Raw genomic sequence first — 19,055 nt, 5'->3', positions numbered from 1 at the left:
TGCAGCGTGCTGCCATATATGCTTAAGAAAAGAGCAACAGGCACTATTTGGCTGCTTGTGGCCCATATGTTAATTACCATCTATTTCACTTCCTAGCATTACAATTCTACAAAAGGTAGCTAAGAAAAACATTTCCGCAGAATTATGATCAACTACAGTTTTTAATGTTAAATATACACAAGGCAACGATCTGACTACATTCACTGAAACCACAAAATGTGTATGGCAGAATCTTCTTTCACAGGCTGGGTCTGTAAACTGCAGCTGCACACCACTCTTGATTTCCAGTGCAGATTTCTCCTGATTAGGGAGAAGGAAGTTGAAAGTTCATCATTAACCAAAAAACCTCAAACATGCATATCAAACCCAGTCCAAATATCTATCCCCTTCCACAGTTTTCTGCACAGACAGATACACACATATTGCTAAAGTAACAAAACCAAGCAGAAAGCACACCAATTTTATTTAAAAAAAAAAATCTGGACAAGGAACATAGTTATAAAATACATCATCTTTTGTACACTGTGGTTTAATATTTCATACAGAATCCCAGAAAAAGTGCTTTAATTGAACCTTCAATATATTTTGCCATAATCTTTATGTTAACAGGACTTCTACAAAGGTTCCAGGAAAGAAATACTTATGAAACACAGAACAAGGGAACATATAAGCCATTACAGAAGATTGGATTAAAATGTACTTACCCAGGCCTCTCAAATATCATACATCTCCATTATGTAGGCTTTAGGCACCAAGCCAATGGTTCCCTTCATTTCTCCTACCCACCAGCCAAATCTATTGTACTCCTAATTGAAAACAATATGCAATATTAACCTTTAGTCCAATATAAATGCAACAGAGTTTTGTATGCAACTCCTTGTGGATGCTTTCTCTTATATACAGTTATAATCATTTCAATTGAAAATTAAAACATTATATCTGTTTGTTGGAGGCATTCACATGCAGAGTTAGGCAAAGACAGAAGTTAAAATTTAAAAAGGCCAGGCATACTCAAGAAAATTTCTTAATTACAGACACACTTCTCTATAACACCCACTAAAAACAGCTGACCTCTCCGCCTTCTATTCATCACAAATATAAGAACTTTCTATCTTTGTAACTAAAATCTAATAGCACAATGTTGACATATAAGAATCAACTGGGATTCTTTCAGTATCACAAGGCTAAACTCTAAGAAACTTACAATCAACTTATTTTAAAAACTACTTCGCCCAAATGTGAAGGGAACACCATATATATATAATACATAATGTCTTTCTACGGACAAAGTCTACTATTGCTTTAGGCTTGCAGAAAATTCTACAGCAGATCTCATATGTCTGACAGATGACTAATGTACTTTTGTTTGAAATTTGTTTAGGCTTAGTGAGATAAATATGAAACAAAATGAATTATAATAGTTTAAAGAAATAATATCTTCCAAAAGCAATAGCAAGTAAGAGTACTGTGAGATCCAAATTTAATTTTTTTCCTATGAGATAAATATTTTAAGATCAATCCTAACAGCAGTTCAATAAATTCTAACAGCTGAAATTGCACACACACATAGAGAGAGTTACAAATGAAGCATTATTAAAACAGAGACCCCATTCAAAACTGAATTATTAGTAAGGTAGAAATTACTTTGGAACAAACATGGAAAATACAAAATACACAGATATCTCTGATAAGCAACATCTGCTTCCTGCTACTCTGCTCTTCTGATGAGAACAGCAAAAGGCTGTAGGATTTTGAATTAATGGTCCTACTGAGACGAAGCTATTATTTTGACTGTAGATAAAGTTTTTCAGTTATAAATAGTCAGGTGGATCTTAAGGGTTAATGGAGATTCATTAGAGCCCGAGCTATAATGATTTGCTACTGGCATATCTGGCCTGGTCAACAGTTCTCTGGGGTCCTATGAGGTACTTCAGTACTCAGCCCTCCCTGCGCTTAACTACAACAAGCCCTGCTGATGGCCCGCTTTGATGTGGGCCCAGGCTCTCTTTTTTTTTTTTTTTTTTAAACACACGTGCATGCAGGCACACATACACTTTTGCATTTTCTTATTGTGGAAGGCTGAACACCAGGCTTAAATGTATTCCTCCTTCTCCTCACAGTGAATTAGTGATTTAAAAGATTCTATCCTATCCATAAAATACAGCAGTAAGTGTGATTTAAAGAAAACGCACATAAAAAGCAGCAGGAAAACCTTCATTTACGATGTGAACACATGCACAAGAAAGCTGCGACAATAATTCCACCTTTTTCCGCCTTCCACTACAGAGCAGTCTGCCAGAGATGGCTCTGCTCTGAAAGTCTAGAGGCATCTGAACCTGATCTTCAGCGCAAACTGCTCTCCCCAGAAGTTAAGAACCACTCATAACCTTTCCCATGGGGGTACACGTTACACCCCAAACCCTTAAAGGCTAAATAATACCGTGACACTGAGGTTTATAATGTTCCAGACCAGCCTGTTTAAAAATCTGTGTGTTATCACACAATACCATGGTTAAATATACAAACTGGATTTCTAGACTGAAGTGGGAAATTGCTGAAAGGGGCAGTACTCACGTATACTACTGGAATCTCAGCAATAAATCTCTCCAAGAGAAAGCAACAGAAGATTTGAAGCTGTTACATGGAACTTGTGAAGTGACTGGCAAGAGTGATTAAGCAAGTTTTGCTAGAGATCAGCCAAAAAAACAAACAATACATGAAATGAGGGAAGTGGCTTAGTTAAGCGGTCATTAAATTGCATATGACAAATGGCATAGAAAAAGCCTGTGGACTACATTATCCATTGAAAATGTTCCACTTAGCAACACTACATGAACTTAGAAACAAATGTTTTTAAAGAAACAATTCAGATACCTCAAAACAGAATTAAAAGCACGCTGCTGTTTACAAACTTTCTGGGGTTTGCTACTTACTAATACACCACTGGCATGAAGCTAAGTGAGAAGATGAAATGAATGTTGATGTAACAGACTAGTAAACTAATTTAAGGATTCACTGCAACCATTATATCATACAGACAATACTGCATTTTATTTTACGTAAGTTATTATTCTTTGCATGGGTCTCAAGTGCAGTATGAATCCCAGTTAAACTATCTGCAGTCCACAGAAGTCTGAACAAAAATATAACGCAGATACCTGGCTACCAAGAACATAAAACTTTAATCTCGGGTTTTAGAATAATTCGATAACACTCCCTTTTAAACTGGTTAAAGACATTTCTCTTTAAGCTCCTAACCACTCCTTTCTGTCCTTAGTACCACAAGAGTGCTTACTAGTCGGGCAGATAAAGCAGTCCCCCCGCCGTCCTTTCTTGAACTCACATATAAAATCCAAATTGATGTATTGTTTCTGTCAACATTTTCAATTATAAACTCCTTCACAGCAAAATAATTTAACTAATACACTGCTGTTATGAGTCCGTGTCTATTACTGCTGTTTAAGAGGTGTAGAATAAAAGTCTAAAACTCACGTTTGTAGGAAATAATGATTAATATGCAGAAGGATATGACTACAGTTAGGAGTTTCATATGAATTTCTAAGAGTTCGGAAGCACGGTGCTTTCGCAAGCATCAGCTTCAGATCTTAGGTACCACTGGGTTTACCATCTGGTATCCCTCACCCCATTCAGCTCTTAACATCACTGCTAACACAGGCAAGCGACTGTACTTCAGAAGGACTGATAAAATAATGAAGAGTCCTTTAATCTACAGGAAACCATTGTAGTCAATTTATAAGAAATATTGCATCCCTTTGTAGGATGTGTAATTATTTTCTATTAATCATGTGCTATAAAGCTACATTATGTGGTTATTCTGTTATCACTAGAAAGAGGCCTGCAGTCAGCTCCTGACAATGTTAGGTAATTACTAACACAAAGCTCCTTTCTCCTTATGTAGAAACGCTATCGAGATCCAGAGGTGCCGTGATGCTCGCTGTATGAAAATAACTCTCCAAAGAAATTCAATAACTGCAAAATGAATTGCTCCGAGGCAAACAGAGGGATAGGAGAGGGGGGCAGGGCCAGATCCAGCCGCCCTGCGATGAGGAGAACGCACAAGCATGTGGCCGCAGCTCTGCCGCACGAGTGGGAGCACATCGTCCTTACCAGGCAATATTAGGCAGGAGCTGGGGGGGGGAAGGGCACCACAACCCCTGGATGACAAGCACCAGGGCAGCGGAATATGTTATGCCAAATAATGCAAAACAACCACCTTAACAGATGACCAAACGCTTTCTAAGCTACTTCTACACATCCACCCTCTGCCGGAGAGTGGATTCTTTTTTTTTTTCCCCGGCAGAAATTTATTAACCAAAGTGAAGTGATTTCACAGGGCAGCAAGGAACAGGTTATGACTTCACATTTAACACACTGAAACACTCTCTCTACAGCGTGCTGTGATAGCGGGGGAAAGAAAACCCCACCAGGGTTTACAGGCTCCTTAAATGCTCCTAACTGAACACACTGTGAGCAGATGTTTCTCCTTGTCCCCATCCTACCAGTTTCACCGGACTAATGTGTACGTCCCTATGACTCCACAAGGCACTGGTCGTGAAAGTTTTTGCACTTGGGGAAAACACACTGCCTGCTTTTTACAGATATCTCGTAAATTCAAGATTTTTGTACTATCTAGAAAAGAATTTTGATGTGCAAGAAGAGAAAATTTTTATACTCAAGACTCTTTCCAAAGCAGTTTCTACCTTTAGAACAGATCCTCTGCATAAATGAGGCTCTCCAGATGCTTTGCACCGTATTAACTTCTACTGACTTCAGCAAAAGTTGAGAGCATCTGGTCCTTGCGCAGTTAGTCCCTATTATTCAATGCATATGGTATGGGTTTTGTGTTTGCAGGGCGGGGTTTTTTATTTGTTTGTTTTCAAAAAAGACTTACTGAAAATCATTATCTTTCAATGCCTTGAAGAAAACAATGGGGTTGTGATTTTTAAAACAAAAAAACCTGAAGTGTGTGAATTAAAGATTATTCTCCTGCCCCCTTCCAGTGGCACTCTAAGAAGTATTAACTGAAGGACTGAATATCTGCAAACTTTAAAACTGAAAAGCAAAACATTATCTATAACTTTGTTTGGGTTTAAATTAAGTAGCCTTTCCTATCAAGCTAAAGATGTGTGGGAAGCAGGGAGAAATTTTTCTTTTTTTTAAAGAATATCCTGTGGGGCAATTTTGGCAAGATAATATTTTAAAACACCTTTAAAACATCCAGAAGATTCAGACTAGCTAAAAAGTTTTAGAACTTCCTTTGGTGTAATTGCTGAATGATACACTATCAACCAGGGAGCATTTCTGGCACAGAACAGCATTTTCTCTAAAAAGTGGAAAATGATAAATGTTTTAGATAACTGAATGAGACCTCTTCACAGGTAGTAGAGTTGTTATAAGACAGCAATAAAATGGTCATCTTTAAGCATATAACCCTCAGATTTACTGTATAGTTGCGTTATTAGGTTTTATTTCCTGCAATCACATGAGACAAAAAAGACACCAACTAAAGAGTCCCAGTATAAATCAGGGTAAGCAGACTGAATTCCGAACCAAAACTGGCCCCTGAAAAAACCCTGGAATGACAGAAGGGCATTTTATTTTCCATTAGATGACACACAAAATTTTTTCTAATCATGTAGGTAAATGCTTACATATTATCAACATGCAAACCAACAGAGCTGGAGTTATTTTACATTAGTTTATCTTAACTAACCTTCCATTTAAAGGCCTTTGCTCTTACCTTATGTTTGGACATGTTTGTTTGGGTTTTTTTTTTTTTTTCTGTAAGGTAAACAAGCCAGAAGAAGAAAATGTACAACTTAGTACTGCATTTTATTTTTGGTCAGAAACATTCCACTGAAGTGAATCTCCCAGTGCTCCCACTGTCCCTCCGCTGGCTCACTTTGCAGAGCTGTCAGTCTCAGAGCACACACACCACATTTCTTTCAGATGAAATGAAAACAGAAGATGCACTTCAATGTGCTCCAACCACTAATGTGTTCTCATTCCACAAAAGCAGGCTAGACCTCTTTGGACATCAAACACCTTTGAAAACACACTGTGTGGACACTGGAGCCTCAGCACTAGATGTGTTTCACTCTGCAAATCTACTCCTATTGGTAGTCTACTCCCTATTTGCTAACATAGACACGGGCAGTACAGTCATGGAAAGAGAAATTACTGTTAAATACTGATCTCAGTATGATCCGTCAGAAAACAGCCTGACAAAAAAATCCACTCAGGATTTTAGTATGCCTTTCAGATCTTTTTGAAAACTACCGAATAAATACATTTTATGAAGATTATACAGCTAATGTACAAAATGCTCACAGTGATTACAAAACAGCTGCATTGTTAATTTTATTTTATAAGCAGTAATCTAAGCTATGGAGATTTCCTTGTTTGTCTTTTCACTAAGCAAAAAAAAAAAAAAAAACAGGTTGAGGTGTGAGCACTTTAACAGACATTTATTGTATTGAAAGAACAAAAATCTGCCACACTAGAAATGTACAACCACTGAATAAAGTGTAATCTTTATTCAGTGTGTAATCTTTATTCAGTGTACCAAGTGTACCAAGTTAACATTCGACTTTCATGGAAAATTCTAGAGCAAAGGGTTAAGCGATAAATGAGATTTCCATCAATCATAAATACCAGATCTGGTCAGCCACATTACATAGCATTGGCAGGTACTGAAGTAGTAACAGGGAAGGTGTATTCCAGTTTGAGATACAATTTCTGATTTTGAAATATTATATTTATATTTGCATTAAACCAACAAATATATGAGATGGGAATTAACTTAGAGGTTAAGAACCACCAGTAATTCTGCTAAGCAGGTGCCTGCTAACATCTAATTTGCATTACTGTTTCCTGATAAAAATATGGCATTTTTCCCCAAAACAAAACGTGCACCTAAAGCAAGCAAACCAATACTGCAAGTACTGCACTTGCATAAACTCTGCAATTCAAACTTTTTAAAAAAGTAATAATAGGGCTACCTCCACCCGAAGCTGTATTTATTTCTGTAAATTGATTTCTTGCGTAAAGCTACAGAAGACTTACAAAAAGGACTGTTAGAAAGGTTTGTTTCCCCATTTATCATACGGGCTTGAAAGCAAAGGCAAACCCATAAATAAGCAGGAGTTAAGAGCAATCATCCTTTTAGAAAACAGGATGCCCAAGTATTGCATTTCTAATGCTCAATATTAACCAAGAAATCTTACTGATGAGTCCCTCTATCAGTAGAGCTACAAATTTTTCTCTACTGCATAGAGGGGTATATAGTTTTCTGAAAGTTCACCTGATTTGCAGCGTAAGATATAAATGCTTGAATATTCAAGAATATTATAAAGTAGAATTATAATAGTATGATTTATTTGTACAGATACATTGATCAGTTAGTCTGAAAAGTTACCTGATTTTAAAATAAACAAAAGTTAACAAGTTCTATTGCAACAGTTCTGCTAATTCTGCTCAGATTAAAAACTTAACCTTTAAAGGAAAGTCTGAAAAGTAGGAAAACCTAGAAAAAAGCTTTGGAGGTGGGTTTTGTTTTGGTTTGGATTTTTTTGTAAGAGCCCACAGAACTGCTGCAACACAAAAGCCACAACTGACGCAAATATTTAGATAACAGCTGAAATAGTTTTTGAATGCACCTTTAAAACAAGGAAGCATGCTTTTCTACAGTAATTGCAGTAGTCAAACATAGGTATTTGTATTATCAGAGTATAAACATGAAAATCATGCTCGTTGCACTAACACTGAATTTTGATGCTCAGTTTAAAGCAAATTATGGGGGATTTGTCTTTGCATAATGCTTTGCTATTTTAGAAAGTAAATGTTGCCAAACTGAAACCTTGCTCATTCTTCTCAAAAGCATTCACCTAGAAACTTACATGTACATATTGTTCCTCTTGCTTTATTTAAATTATATCAATGCCTAAATTTGCTAAACTGGTTCATAAGTAGTTCTGTGGTACTAATGATCTCATTTCTTGGAAACAAAATAGTCACGTTACCCTAATTTAGATACATAAAGGTATGTAAAAAGGTTAAAATATATTGCTGGCATACCTGTTACTGGGAGAGACAAATATCTGTCTTATCACGTTCATCAGAGCAAGCTATACCCTTTATATTTCCTTGTGAAACAAAGACCTATTACACGTTGCACAAATACGCTCAGTATTTTGTTAATGTTTCCCCCTTCTTACTGTAATACTGCTATACCCATGCTTACTTTCTTATCAGCAAAATGTGATTTTCAAGAGTGATGTTCCTAGCTGGCTGACATATGATAGAAAGGCAATAAAGCCATAGCTAGGTTCAAGCTGAAGCTGAATTTATGACACCATTTTGGATCCAGAGCCATCGCCCCCCGTCACTACCTGCATCTCTCATCTGCAGCCACTAGATGGTGGGAAAAAATTAAAAAATTGCCAAGGATTCCTGCCGACCGCCACAAAACCCAAGTATTAATGTATAGGATTAGGAAATATTTTCTGAAGAAAAGTCTCGACCCACTTCAGGTTGGTTAGGTTCACTTGTCCTTTGGTTGTATTTTTCATTTACCAGACAAAGAGCTTGTAAATGATGGACCTTGAAACTGCATCAAGTGCCGGGTTAAGATGGATAATTCTCTGGCACTTTCCCCTCCAAGGACCCTAAATTCAGAGCTGACAGTAGTGGTCGAGAGTCATTTTTCTGAAAAAGCTGTAACAATCTTTAAGCGAAACAGGACTGAATTTTCTGGGCTGTATTTTGGAGTAGAAATCATTCCCAAAGAGAGAGGTTCTATATATCTGGAGCAGCAGCAAGCCTGTTTCAAGGACCAATTACGGATTAATCACAGCATGATCACAGGACAGTTCATATACAGAGGACAGCTTAAGCTACTGTTTTTTCTATTCTGCTTCATTTTTTTAAATTAAATTTCTCACTCTTCTGGGAAAGGAGTAGCAAATGATTTTTTCACCTACAAGCTGAAGATTAAGATTTTATAGTCTCCACACCATACCAGAAGAGCACAACCCATGAAGAGGCTAAACTTGTGCAGTGGAATCCGTTTGTTCACGGGCTTTTCGGGGGGGAGGGAGAGGGGGAAGAGATGATTAGTTTAAATTAGTACCATTCTTCAGGGCTGTATAACTGCTTGAAAGTCTGCCCAATCCAAGAGTGTTATCCAGCCTTTAGTAATGCAATTCAGTTATTAGTTTAAGTGACAATGAAATACCTCAAAAGACATACATGGGCACATTACCATTAGTAATATATCTTCTATATTTTTATATAGGACTATCTTTCTATCCATAAATCTTAAATTTATTTAAAACAGAAGCTGTTACATTTATTATCCGGAAACACTGCAGTTAAGGTATCATGGAAGATTTAAAGCAATTGTGACAAAACTGAAGAGTTTGAAACTAAGACAAACAGATGCCTCTAGCTTTCACACACCTACTTGTATATATCTTCGGCGTTAATTAGACTGAATGGCAATTACATCTGAGATATATGTTCCACATATATGTTAAAAGGTATGGGTTTTTTCAATGAGAACTTGAAAAGCTCAGCTTTTTTCATATATATGGGAGAAAGATAAATTTCCTTTGATGAATTGTTCAGAAGTAGACTTCAATGGACCATTAGATACACATTTTAGGAGAGGTTTTGTTTTTATGCAGGGAGTTAAGGAAAAATAAGAATATTGCTAACATTAAAATAGAATAAAATTTCAAGCTTATACTGTTTCTCATCCCTTTAGATGAGAGAAATTACATATCTCATTTGATTTGCAAACAAGAAAGCAGTAAATTAAAAATTGCCCAAATCTGTTGGAGCAAACAAATCTGGAATCTGAGCTGTCAGAACAATTACAATATATATATATAAAGATCAAAGTATTGTTCAAAAACACAAACCATCTTCTGTAGCAAGATGCCCAGAAAGTCACAAATATAAATCAGGAAACAAAAAACATAACATACAAGATAATTTAAAAATCTACAAGGTTAACATTTACAAGCAGAAAGCACTTTGTTTCCCATTAAATCAGTTATGAAATGGTAGCCAAGACCGAACAAGTAAATAAACACACTTTTAAGTTAATTCCTGTTAACATGGCTATGTTTTAAATGTGATTATAGTTCATTTGACAAAATAATTAATTGCAGTGAATATCTGATTGCAAACAAAGGACCTGAAAGGGAGTGACAAATTTCCCCCCCTAGAACTGTGGGAATGTGCCCTTCTGCCATGGCTTTCTTTACAACTATGTAATTCCAGTAGCATCCCATACCTTGCTGAGAATGTAGATAACATCACCACGTTTGAATGTCAACTCATCAGGTACATCTCCTGTGCAGTCCCACAAACCTTGATAGAAATTGGCATAATCGGTATTTTTGCTATCTGCAAAGAAAACAGCATCTAATTACAAAAGGATAAAGATTGAGGGGCTAAAGTTACTCTTTAAATCTCCAGATAGGATGAAGTTATTTATTAGCACACATTTCTTTCTTCTCTTTTTAGAAACAGCTCCTTCATACCACAAAAGCAAGTGGAAAACAAGTTTTATGTGAAAGCCCTTCACTGGCAAGTTGTATCACTTAAGAGACATGTAGCTACAGGTTTTCAAAGCATTTTCCAGCTGCAACTTAAAGCAGCTACGTTTTTTCCTAATATATTTTCAGCAAGCCATATTTGCATCTCAACTTGAAGCTGATAAAACTGCTAGAATATAATTAGTAATAATCTGTGAAAGGAAGCCAAAGTAAGTATTTTGTGATCGCCCCCTCTCCCCCTCCGCTGTTCCAACAAAACTAAATAACTTCTCTGAGAACATTTCAGATAATCCTTGACTGTTCCTTCTGAAATACTGGAGAACTTGGAAACTGTTGCTGAAGCTGCATTTTAAAAATATTTGTGCCAGCTCCAGTTTAGGACATTAAGCTCTGGCTAAACATGCAACTACACTGCAGTCATAAACTCATCCTTCTAACAGCATAAGCACAATGGATGTGCTGTGTTCAAGCTGCCATACAGACCATTAACTGATTGATTATTTAGCACTCTTTGCTCTGTAATACGGCAATAACACAGTAATAAATGCTTTGTCATTCACTTACAATACAGAGTACATCTATTGAAACACAGCGCTTACACACAGTTAAATACACTGGCTGCTTCTGTTACACTGCAAACTATTTCCTGTTTTTAATTCCATGAAAATGGAGTGTGATGAGTTAATGCAAAAAGAATGTAAGCAATACCAGTAAGATGACCAGTTACATTATGTATACACTAACCAGACAGAATGTATATGTACTAATAATTTACATCACTGGAAAGCTATCTTCTAATTCTGATAACATAAATATCACTGAACTGGCTGGATCAAGGCTGTCATCTTAGTTTTGTTATATGATCCTTGAACAGCAGGCTTGCTGGTTATTCCAACATATACCAGTTACATTTGCATGTCATTAGTACTCTACGCTATTATTTATAGTTTACAATTTAATCATGATTGGTTCACTTATATCAAGTATCAAGTGATAGAAAGTGTCACGTTATAAAAAAATATAGCAGTATTCAACTTGTGGTTTTCCCTATTTTGAAAAATACTGAGACTTTCATTTTAATACCCTCTGCATGAGCAAGAAGAGCTTGTTTTCTATTTATCCATTTCAACCTGTGTTCTGTAGTGTCTTGATGGCAATACCATCATAAGGCTAACTATTCACAACCTTGATTTTAAAGCTGCCATTTAATTTTCCATAAACTGCTGATTAGTAGCTACCACTTGGTATATAGCACTAGGGGGCATTCTGACTACCAGTGCAGAGATTTTTTTTTCTGTCCTCACACCAAAACCATTCATAAATAAGAGATTTGATTACCGTAAAATGCATAGATAGAATAATTTCAAGAGGAAAGCAGAATCCGTTTGAAATGTTGCATCTCCAGATTTTGGCCCTTCCTGTTTGCCAGCTCAGTATTTACCAATTTAGCATTGGACAGTTATAAACAGTAACACAGATTAGCACCAAATTAATTTGTGATAAATATTAAATCAGAATCTCTTTTCAGTCTTTTGATACTGCACTGATCACAGTTCCCTGTCCCATCTCATAAAAGGTAATGTAAGCTCATGTGAAAAAAACCTAAAAGTTATGTCGATATTATGTCCCACCTTTCAATCTTTCAGCAGTTGTCTTACTGATTTGGTTTAAAATACATTAATCAGACCTGTTACTTCTTCAGATTTGCACTGAAATGAATCATGACTTTTCACACCGTTTTTTATCATTTTGAGGTCTGTTCTTACCTCTGTGCCTGAAGTAACTTCTGTTAACACTAATGGGAGTTACATGGGGAACATCAGCAACAGGAGAGATCCCACAGCAGGTGAGACACATCTCTCCCTAGATGTTCATCATAAGCATTTAATTAAGTCTTGAAGTGGGAAAGCAATTCAACTAATAACACAGCAACACTAAAAAAGATTAATTTTAAAGTAAGTTTATTGCAACAGTGAAGATGTTGCCCAAAGACTAACCGTGGCTCTGTGCCCCTCATTTGTAAATTCAACATAAGACAGAGTTGTGGAAATCAGAAAGCCCCATTTCTCGGAGAAGCATATAGCAGTACACCAGGAGCACAAAAATTAAAAATAGGCAGAGAAAATGTCAGTTTAATTTGTGAACAACTATGCTGGTCTTCCAACAAGTGTTAATTTCAGTTTTGAAATACCCGCTCATACCCATCAGCACAAGTTTCTCCGAATTCTTTAAGCGCAACTACACTTACATAAAAGCCAATCAGAACCTATACATCTAAAGGTCAAAATTCTTCATTAAACTGATTCACGGTGCTTCACAAACAGAGGTAGAACAACAAAAAAAAAGCTGCAAAAACCTCTGCAAAACACAAGCCTGTTCTTTCTTATTTCAGCTTCTCTTTCAGCTGGAGAGGACCCTGCCAAGTTTCATTTGATTGCCTCTGAAAAAACGAATAAAACAAAACCAGGAGACATGGGAGAAGGAATTTGGTATTTATGTGACAATGAAATCAGGTGGAGCTTCTTAAACACATGTAGTACCTGAAAACAGCTGGTAGGTTTAGTATCAAGAACTTGTATGTCCATTAGAGTTCAAATTCAAAAGGTACTGATTTGCTGGCATTACTCTGCCACAATTACACTCTATTCTTACACACTGTGAAATGTTGTGGGCCTTAAAAATACTATGATGACATAATTGCTAAACTTAAGTCTGTTGTATTTTGAAGGCATGGTCACTTCGGCCATGTGAATGAGGCACAATAAAAAAAAAAATTTAGATGTGTAGCACAGGGTAGAAAACAGTTTGTTTTTACCTACCCACTACTTTTAATATTACCAATCACAAGAAATGGCTGAGCAGGATTTTGGATAGATTGTTTCCCCAGGAAATACTTCTTTCATTCCAGGACAGCTATCTGGATGAACAACTGTTCAACAGTTTCCAAAATTCTTCCATAAAGAATTCCTCATGGTTTTCTTCTGCCATCTCTCTTTTTCCAGTAACAGTAATAGGAACAACAGGTATTTTTGTCCAATATACTGATAAAAACACTTCTGAGGCTGACAGATCAAACAGCAACAGCTGCCAGCCTTCCTGATGGTAGGCTTAGACTGTGTATTTCACTGAAAAATACCCACACCTGACAATACATGCTTGAAGAAAGGAAGGTGAACAGTTCAAGTAAAAAAAAAAAAAATAAAATTTAAAAATCTGACAAGTATATCATTCAAGCATGCACTTCAAATATTGTAGATTGTTTAAAACTTATCAATGCCCATGGATTACTCAAGGGAAAAAAATTATAAGAATATTGTAACAGCCTCAATAGACAGAAAAAAAACAAAACCTGCCAAAACAGATTAAGAGTACATATTTCAGGGGGATTTAAGTGTGTTGTCCAATTGCAGCCTAAGCCAATCTAACTGCAGGCTGTTCCATTCCTGCCCCCTACCTTGTCACAATTTTGGCGCTTGCCATTTCTGAGCACAATCCTGAAAGAATTGACCAAAACAAACATCGGAATTACAGCCCAAGTATGGAAATGTACTACTTAAAACATTAGAATAAATGTGACTGTGCCTGATCTCCACTGATCTTCCACTTTAACATTGATGGCATCTAAGTTAACAAACTCTACTATGACAGTGACTTAGAACTCATAGTTAATATCATCTGTTCATGCATTGCTTGTGGAATGAAGGAACGTGTGTGTATGTTTTCCTTTCACCACTGTGATCCACTGCCCAGTATATTAAACAGCTTGCCATTCTGATTTATATTCCTTGACTCTTGATCAGATTCCATAAAAGTTGATAGTGTCAGATTTGAAGACTACGAGTCTGGACTACTTAAAAATACTTGAAAGAGGTGAACCGTGTCCCCTTTTGGTGATTATGTGCTCAGTATTTACCATACATGGAGACAGATGAAGTTCAATATTAAAGCTATCGGAATGATTCTGTCTTACACAAGTGATTTCGACCTCCAATGTTGGGTCTCCATGCCCAGATGAGATATAACCTGTTGAAGAACAGTTATTTGTTTGTTCTGGTGATGTCTTAAACTGCAGAGAATGCCTGTTACTTACTTACTTACTTGCCCTTTGTCCCACACGCCATAAAAATTATGAAATAAGGGCAAAATAACTGCAGTGTATTTATTTGGACTCAACATCTAATCTAGCCCAATCTGTCCAGGATAATCTCTCTCACTTGTCTTCTCCTGCTGTTCCTTACTTATTCTAAAATCAAGGAATTTACACTGAGACAGCACAGAACATGACACTTGCTGAAACAATGATTGTGGAAATGATAATAGGTAGATAGTGGTAGCAAAAAAGACCCAGCAAGTTATACTATATAACTGAAACTCTTCAATGTTTTGGTGTTTTTAAATAGTTAGGTCACTAACATATAATCTAAAGCTATCCAGCAGCAACAGTCAGCATCAAGACTGAAGGAATAAAAAGAACTCAAGTCTGCACATTAACTGGAGCAGGGCTAAGTTAAGGCAAGAAAAGAGTAGGAAAAAAGAAAGGTTTTTTGCACTTATCAGGCTGAGCTTACAGACAACTTCCAGAATACTTTCTGTGAAATTCAGGTTTAGTAAAGCTAGGCAATATATTAAATTTAAGAATGTATGCACTGTTCGCGTGGAAAAATCACAAAATATTCTTGAGTCAGGTTAGGTATTTATGATGCAATTATTACAAATACCCATGTCAATTCAGCCCCAAAAGTCAAAGAGCGTTAATTCAGTGTTGAAGAGTTAACACAATAAGATCAGATCAGAAAATTATTGCTTGAAATTAATCTGATATCTGGGGAGAACTGTTAAGGTACTTTCAAGGACATTACACAAATACTAGTAAGACTGATAAGGCTGCTCTCATAGCAGTCAAAACTTTTCAGAAATGAAGGTGCTAAGGTTTTGGGTTTTCAAAAGTATGACTATTTAGATCTTCAAGAAGATACATTACTGAAAAAAAAATACGCTGTTGGCAACTTTATAATTGGATTGACCCCACGCTCCATTACGACAACACACTCATAATTACAGTAATGTCTAAATGAGTACTAAATATTAAGGCTGTAATGAGTCATGTTGTTTTACACATGTTTTTAGCAGAGCACAATATTAACAGCGTTGAATGACTTGGCTCTTGTTTCCTTTCCAAGAAAAGCAACCCAAAACTCCTCACAGCAACCTGTTCCTGCTTTCCTGTATGGGTCAGGAAATCAGGCCTCTGTTTCCTCCCCACATGCTGCAACAGGAAGAGCACTGCAGAGCTACTTCCTAAAGGAACTCTTCTTGCCCACCCTTTCCTTGACAGCTCTGAAAGAATTATGTGTATTACGTACGGTGGTGGAAGGAGAGGCAGATTGCATGTCAGTGCAGGTCACAGTTACAATGCAGCAGATCTCAGAAAGGTGTAAGGTCTGATAAGAAGCAAGTCTTCTCTGCTTGCCGTGTCAAATCACCCATAGTTTATCTAAAGGTCTGTGCCCTTGAAGCACAAATATATCTTGTTTTTAACCATAACTGGAAATACCCTTCTGTCAAGAAAAGTTGTCTGGCCATGTGACTTTACATGGTATATGCAGTTATATTTCCAGTCCCAGAAATAATTAGCACGAGGGCAGTTTGCCAAGCTAAAGCTGAGAGAATATCCTTCACTGCCTTTCTGGGTATTTGTGTCCTTTTCCAATTTTTATGCTGCTGTCACTGGACTCTGGCATTTCTTACCCAATTCATTTGCTTTCTGTGGTAATCATATGCAAAGAAGATATGCATGGCCAACATTTAAACAGGCTGCAGATCAATTAGTGGTCTTAAGTTTATCTGATTTTTATCAAAGAAGACAGAGCTTTGGGTCGATTGTCAGAGCCTGTGTCAAGTTGACCTTTTCAGAGACGTCTACATTGTCGGTCCCTTGGGCAACTTGTTGTCCCCTGTTAGTCTCTGAATGGCAGAAGTCTGTTCTGCTCAAGCACAAAGTATACACAGATGTCTATATTACATTCTTATAGGTTTGACAGCAACTGCATGTTGTATCTATAAACTGTCCTTTAGCAGTGACACTTCCTCAATGATGATAAGCTAATTTATGCAACTAAATCTCCTTTGTGCAGAAATGAAAGCTAATTGAGTCATTACAAAGTAATTCAGGAAGGAATACCTTGTATAAATTGGCTTACTTTATAAATCCTTCTCAAGTGGTTTTCATGCATCCTAAGTGGTGCTAAGCAGTTTTGCTGCCATCAAATACCCAGGTGAAAAAGACAGCTTTGCCGAGCTATAAAAACATTATTTTAAAACAGCAAAGGGAAGAGACAAGAAAATAAAGGTAAAAATAGTGCATACAGAAAATAAAAAGGAAAGATTTTAATTACCTGAAACAGTGGTAACTTTCTCCTGGCTCAGTCTTCTTGGCACTTCAGCCTTTGAAGGAACACGTTCTTCTGCAAAACACATAACTGCAAATGAAACTCTGAAGGGACACCTCAGCTGACAGGAATTACAGCCCACATTAGTCTGAAAGCCACACTCTACATTTCCAGAATTGTATGCCCTGTTTACTATTTTGCATTTGTACAGAAGTTGGAACTTGTTATTTCTGCGGTTTCCCCCACCCATCCAAATGCTCCAAGAGCTTTCTTTCAAAATCTCAATTGTGAACATCTGTTTCCCTTTTCAATCTGCTCTGAATGCGGTAACACAGAGCTGCAGTTCTGCTGGGTCCTATTCTGCTCCATACATTTCTTGCCAGGATAAAGGAAACTGAGGATTGAAAAAGTACCCCCAGGCCATGCTAGAATTCTGATGTTCTTAAGAGAGGTATGCAGAGAAGGCAGAGGACATCTTACCGACAGCACTGTGATACAGAGACCCTAACTGGACACCTGCACGATGGGAACACGGCCACTACAGCTGCCATGCGGTCAGTGCTCCTAGCCACGGTTTTAAACAAGCCAGACTCCATCAAATAACTTAGTGCAAGTTTAGGAGACAAGAAAAGAAAAAAACCTGGCAGCGATCAGCTCTGCTGCATGTTTTCTGGCTAGCAGGCTTGGAACACTCCAAAATCCCCACAGGCAGTTTTGAAAGATGTGCTCCATAGTCCTTGTCCAGCACAGACAGGGGACCCCCTCTCGCCCCACCCTCACTTAAGTAAATCCACACTCCACTCAGTACAGGGACATAGAAATCTGCTCCTCACACCTCAGTCAACAATTCGGTTGATGAGGCAAAAAAAGGGAACAAACTCTGAGGTTTTTTAGCTCTGTTCTTTCTTTAGGTTCATAAGGAAGTAGAAACGGATTTATCTTGGCCTTTATAGCATATGAAAACTGACAAAGCTGCTGTACTGAGTGAGGAAACAGTACATCGATAAACTCGCTTCTTAAACAACAACTGGACTTTCAATACGTATAAATTATTTGGCTTTGCTACTCATCACATATCCAGACATTCATGCTTATTTTTAAGGCACACATTTCAGCAACTAATTTTGATATTTTATTAATGACAGACAACAGATACAGAACTCACAGCTTTTAAAATGTTCCTTATTGTACAACTTATATGTAATTGCCTATCTACTTTGTCAAAGAATGAATTTTATATCAACAGTTCAAAGGTTTTTTAGCCTTGTAAAAATTTAATGTATCCACAAGACTGTTCCTGCAAACATTAAAGCAGATGTTTAAAGCACAAGAGTAGACCTGTTGAAATGAGTATGTATAAGTGCTGCTAACCTATATATGCAGTCCTACAAATATTACCATTATATCATGAGATTCACTTTACAAGGAGCTTTGAAATGCTGCCCTACTAAGCCAGCAGGAGTTTTTGCTCTCTGACTCTTGACTAGCTAAAAATCTGGTCGAGGTGAATGTAAACTATTATTTAAGCCTGGGGGGGGACGGGGGGGGGGGGGGACAGAGGGGGGGAAAAAAACCCCAAAACAATAGAACAGGGAAAATCTGAAGCTGCAATACAACACAAAACACTATTTACTGCATTCAGATGCAGTTATGTGTTTTCCCCCACTTGGCATAACTCTTGTCGCGTGTTTCCAAGTACACTCTTTTGTTTATTTTGAGCACTCACAACTGGAGCATAAATGGCAAAAATATTGTCCCCATGTGCCGTGAGGAGCACTAGGAGGCACTGTCATTCTGTGGCTTCCCTACCACTATGAGACCACTCACAGTCACATTTTCTAGAATTGTCCTTTTTTCACAGAACAACCCAGTTTCATCCAACACACATAGCATGATATATTATTATTTATTTACATGTTTATTATATAAAATAATATTTTATATATATGAAATAAAATGTATATATATATTAAATGTTGATATTACACATTACTGAATGTTTGGACTTATATCAGTTGGTGTGTCGAATGTACGGTGGATTTTAACTGTATCAACTATCATGGTCATCAAAATAGCTTAA

The 19,055-nt window shown here is 37.0% G+C and overlaps 1 protein-coding gene across 3 annotated transcripts in view; it reads right to left on the bottom strand.

Annotated features, from left to right (window-relative positions):
- Positions 1-142: 142 nt before the first annotated feature.
- The window catches only part of SKAP2 (src kinase associated phosphoprotein 2), a 116,915-nt gene continuing 98,002 nt past the window's right edge, over positions 143-19,055 (bottom strand). For all 3 annotated transcript variants that reach the window (XM_080382685.1, XM_080382687.1, XM_080382686.1), the window contains 4 exons: positions 16,982-17,050; positions 10,322-10,434; positions 705-806; positions 143-300 (listed from right to left, as the gene is read on the bottom strand). In XM_080382685.1, the coding sequence (XP_080238811.1) occupies positions 714-806; positions 10,322-10,434; positions 16,982-17,050 (275 nt within the window). In that variant the 3' untranslated portion in view covers positions 143-300; positions 705-713. The remainder of the gene's footprint in view (positions 301-704; positions 807-10,321; positions 10,435-16,981; positions 17,051-19,055) is intronic.

The sequence above is a fragment of the Falco punctatus genome, assembly GCF_963210335.1.
Source record: "Falco punctatus genome assembly, chromosome: 4".
NCBI lineage: Eukaryota > Metazoa > Chordata > Aves > Falconiformes > Falconidae > Falco > Falco punctatus.
This window is presented reverse-complemented; position numbering and strand designations above follow the sequence as displayed.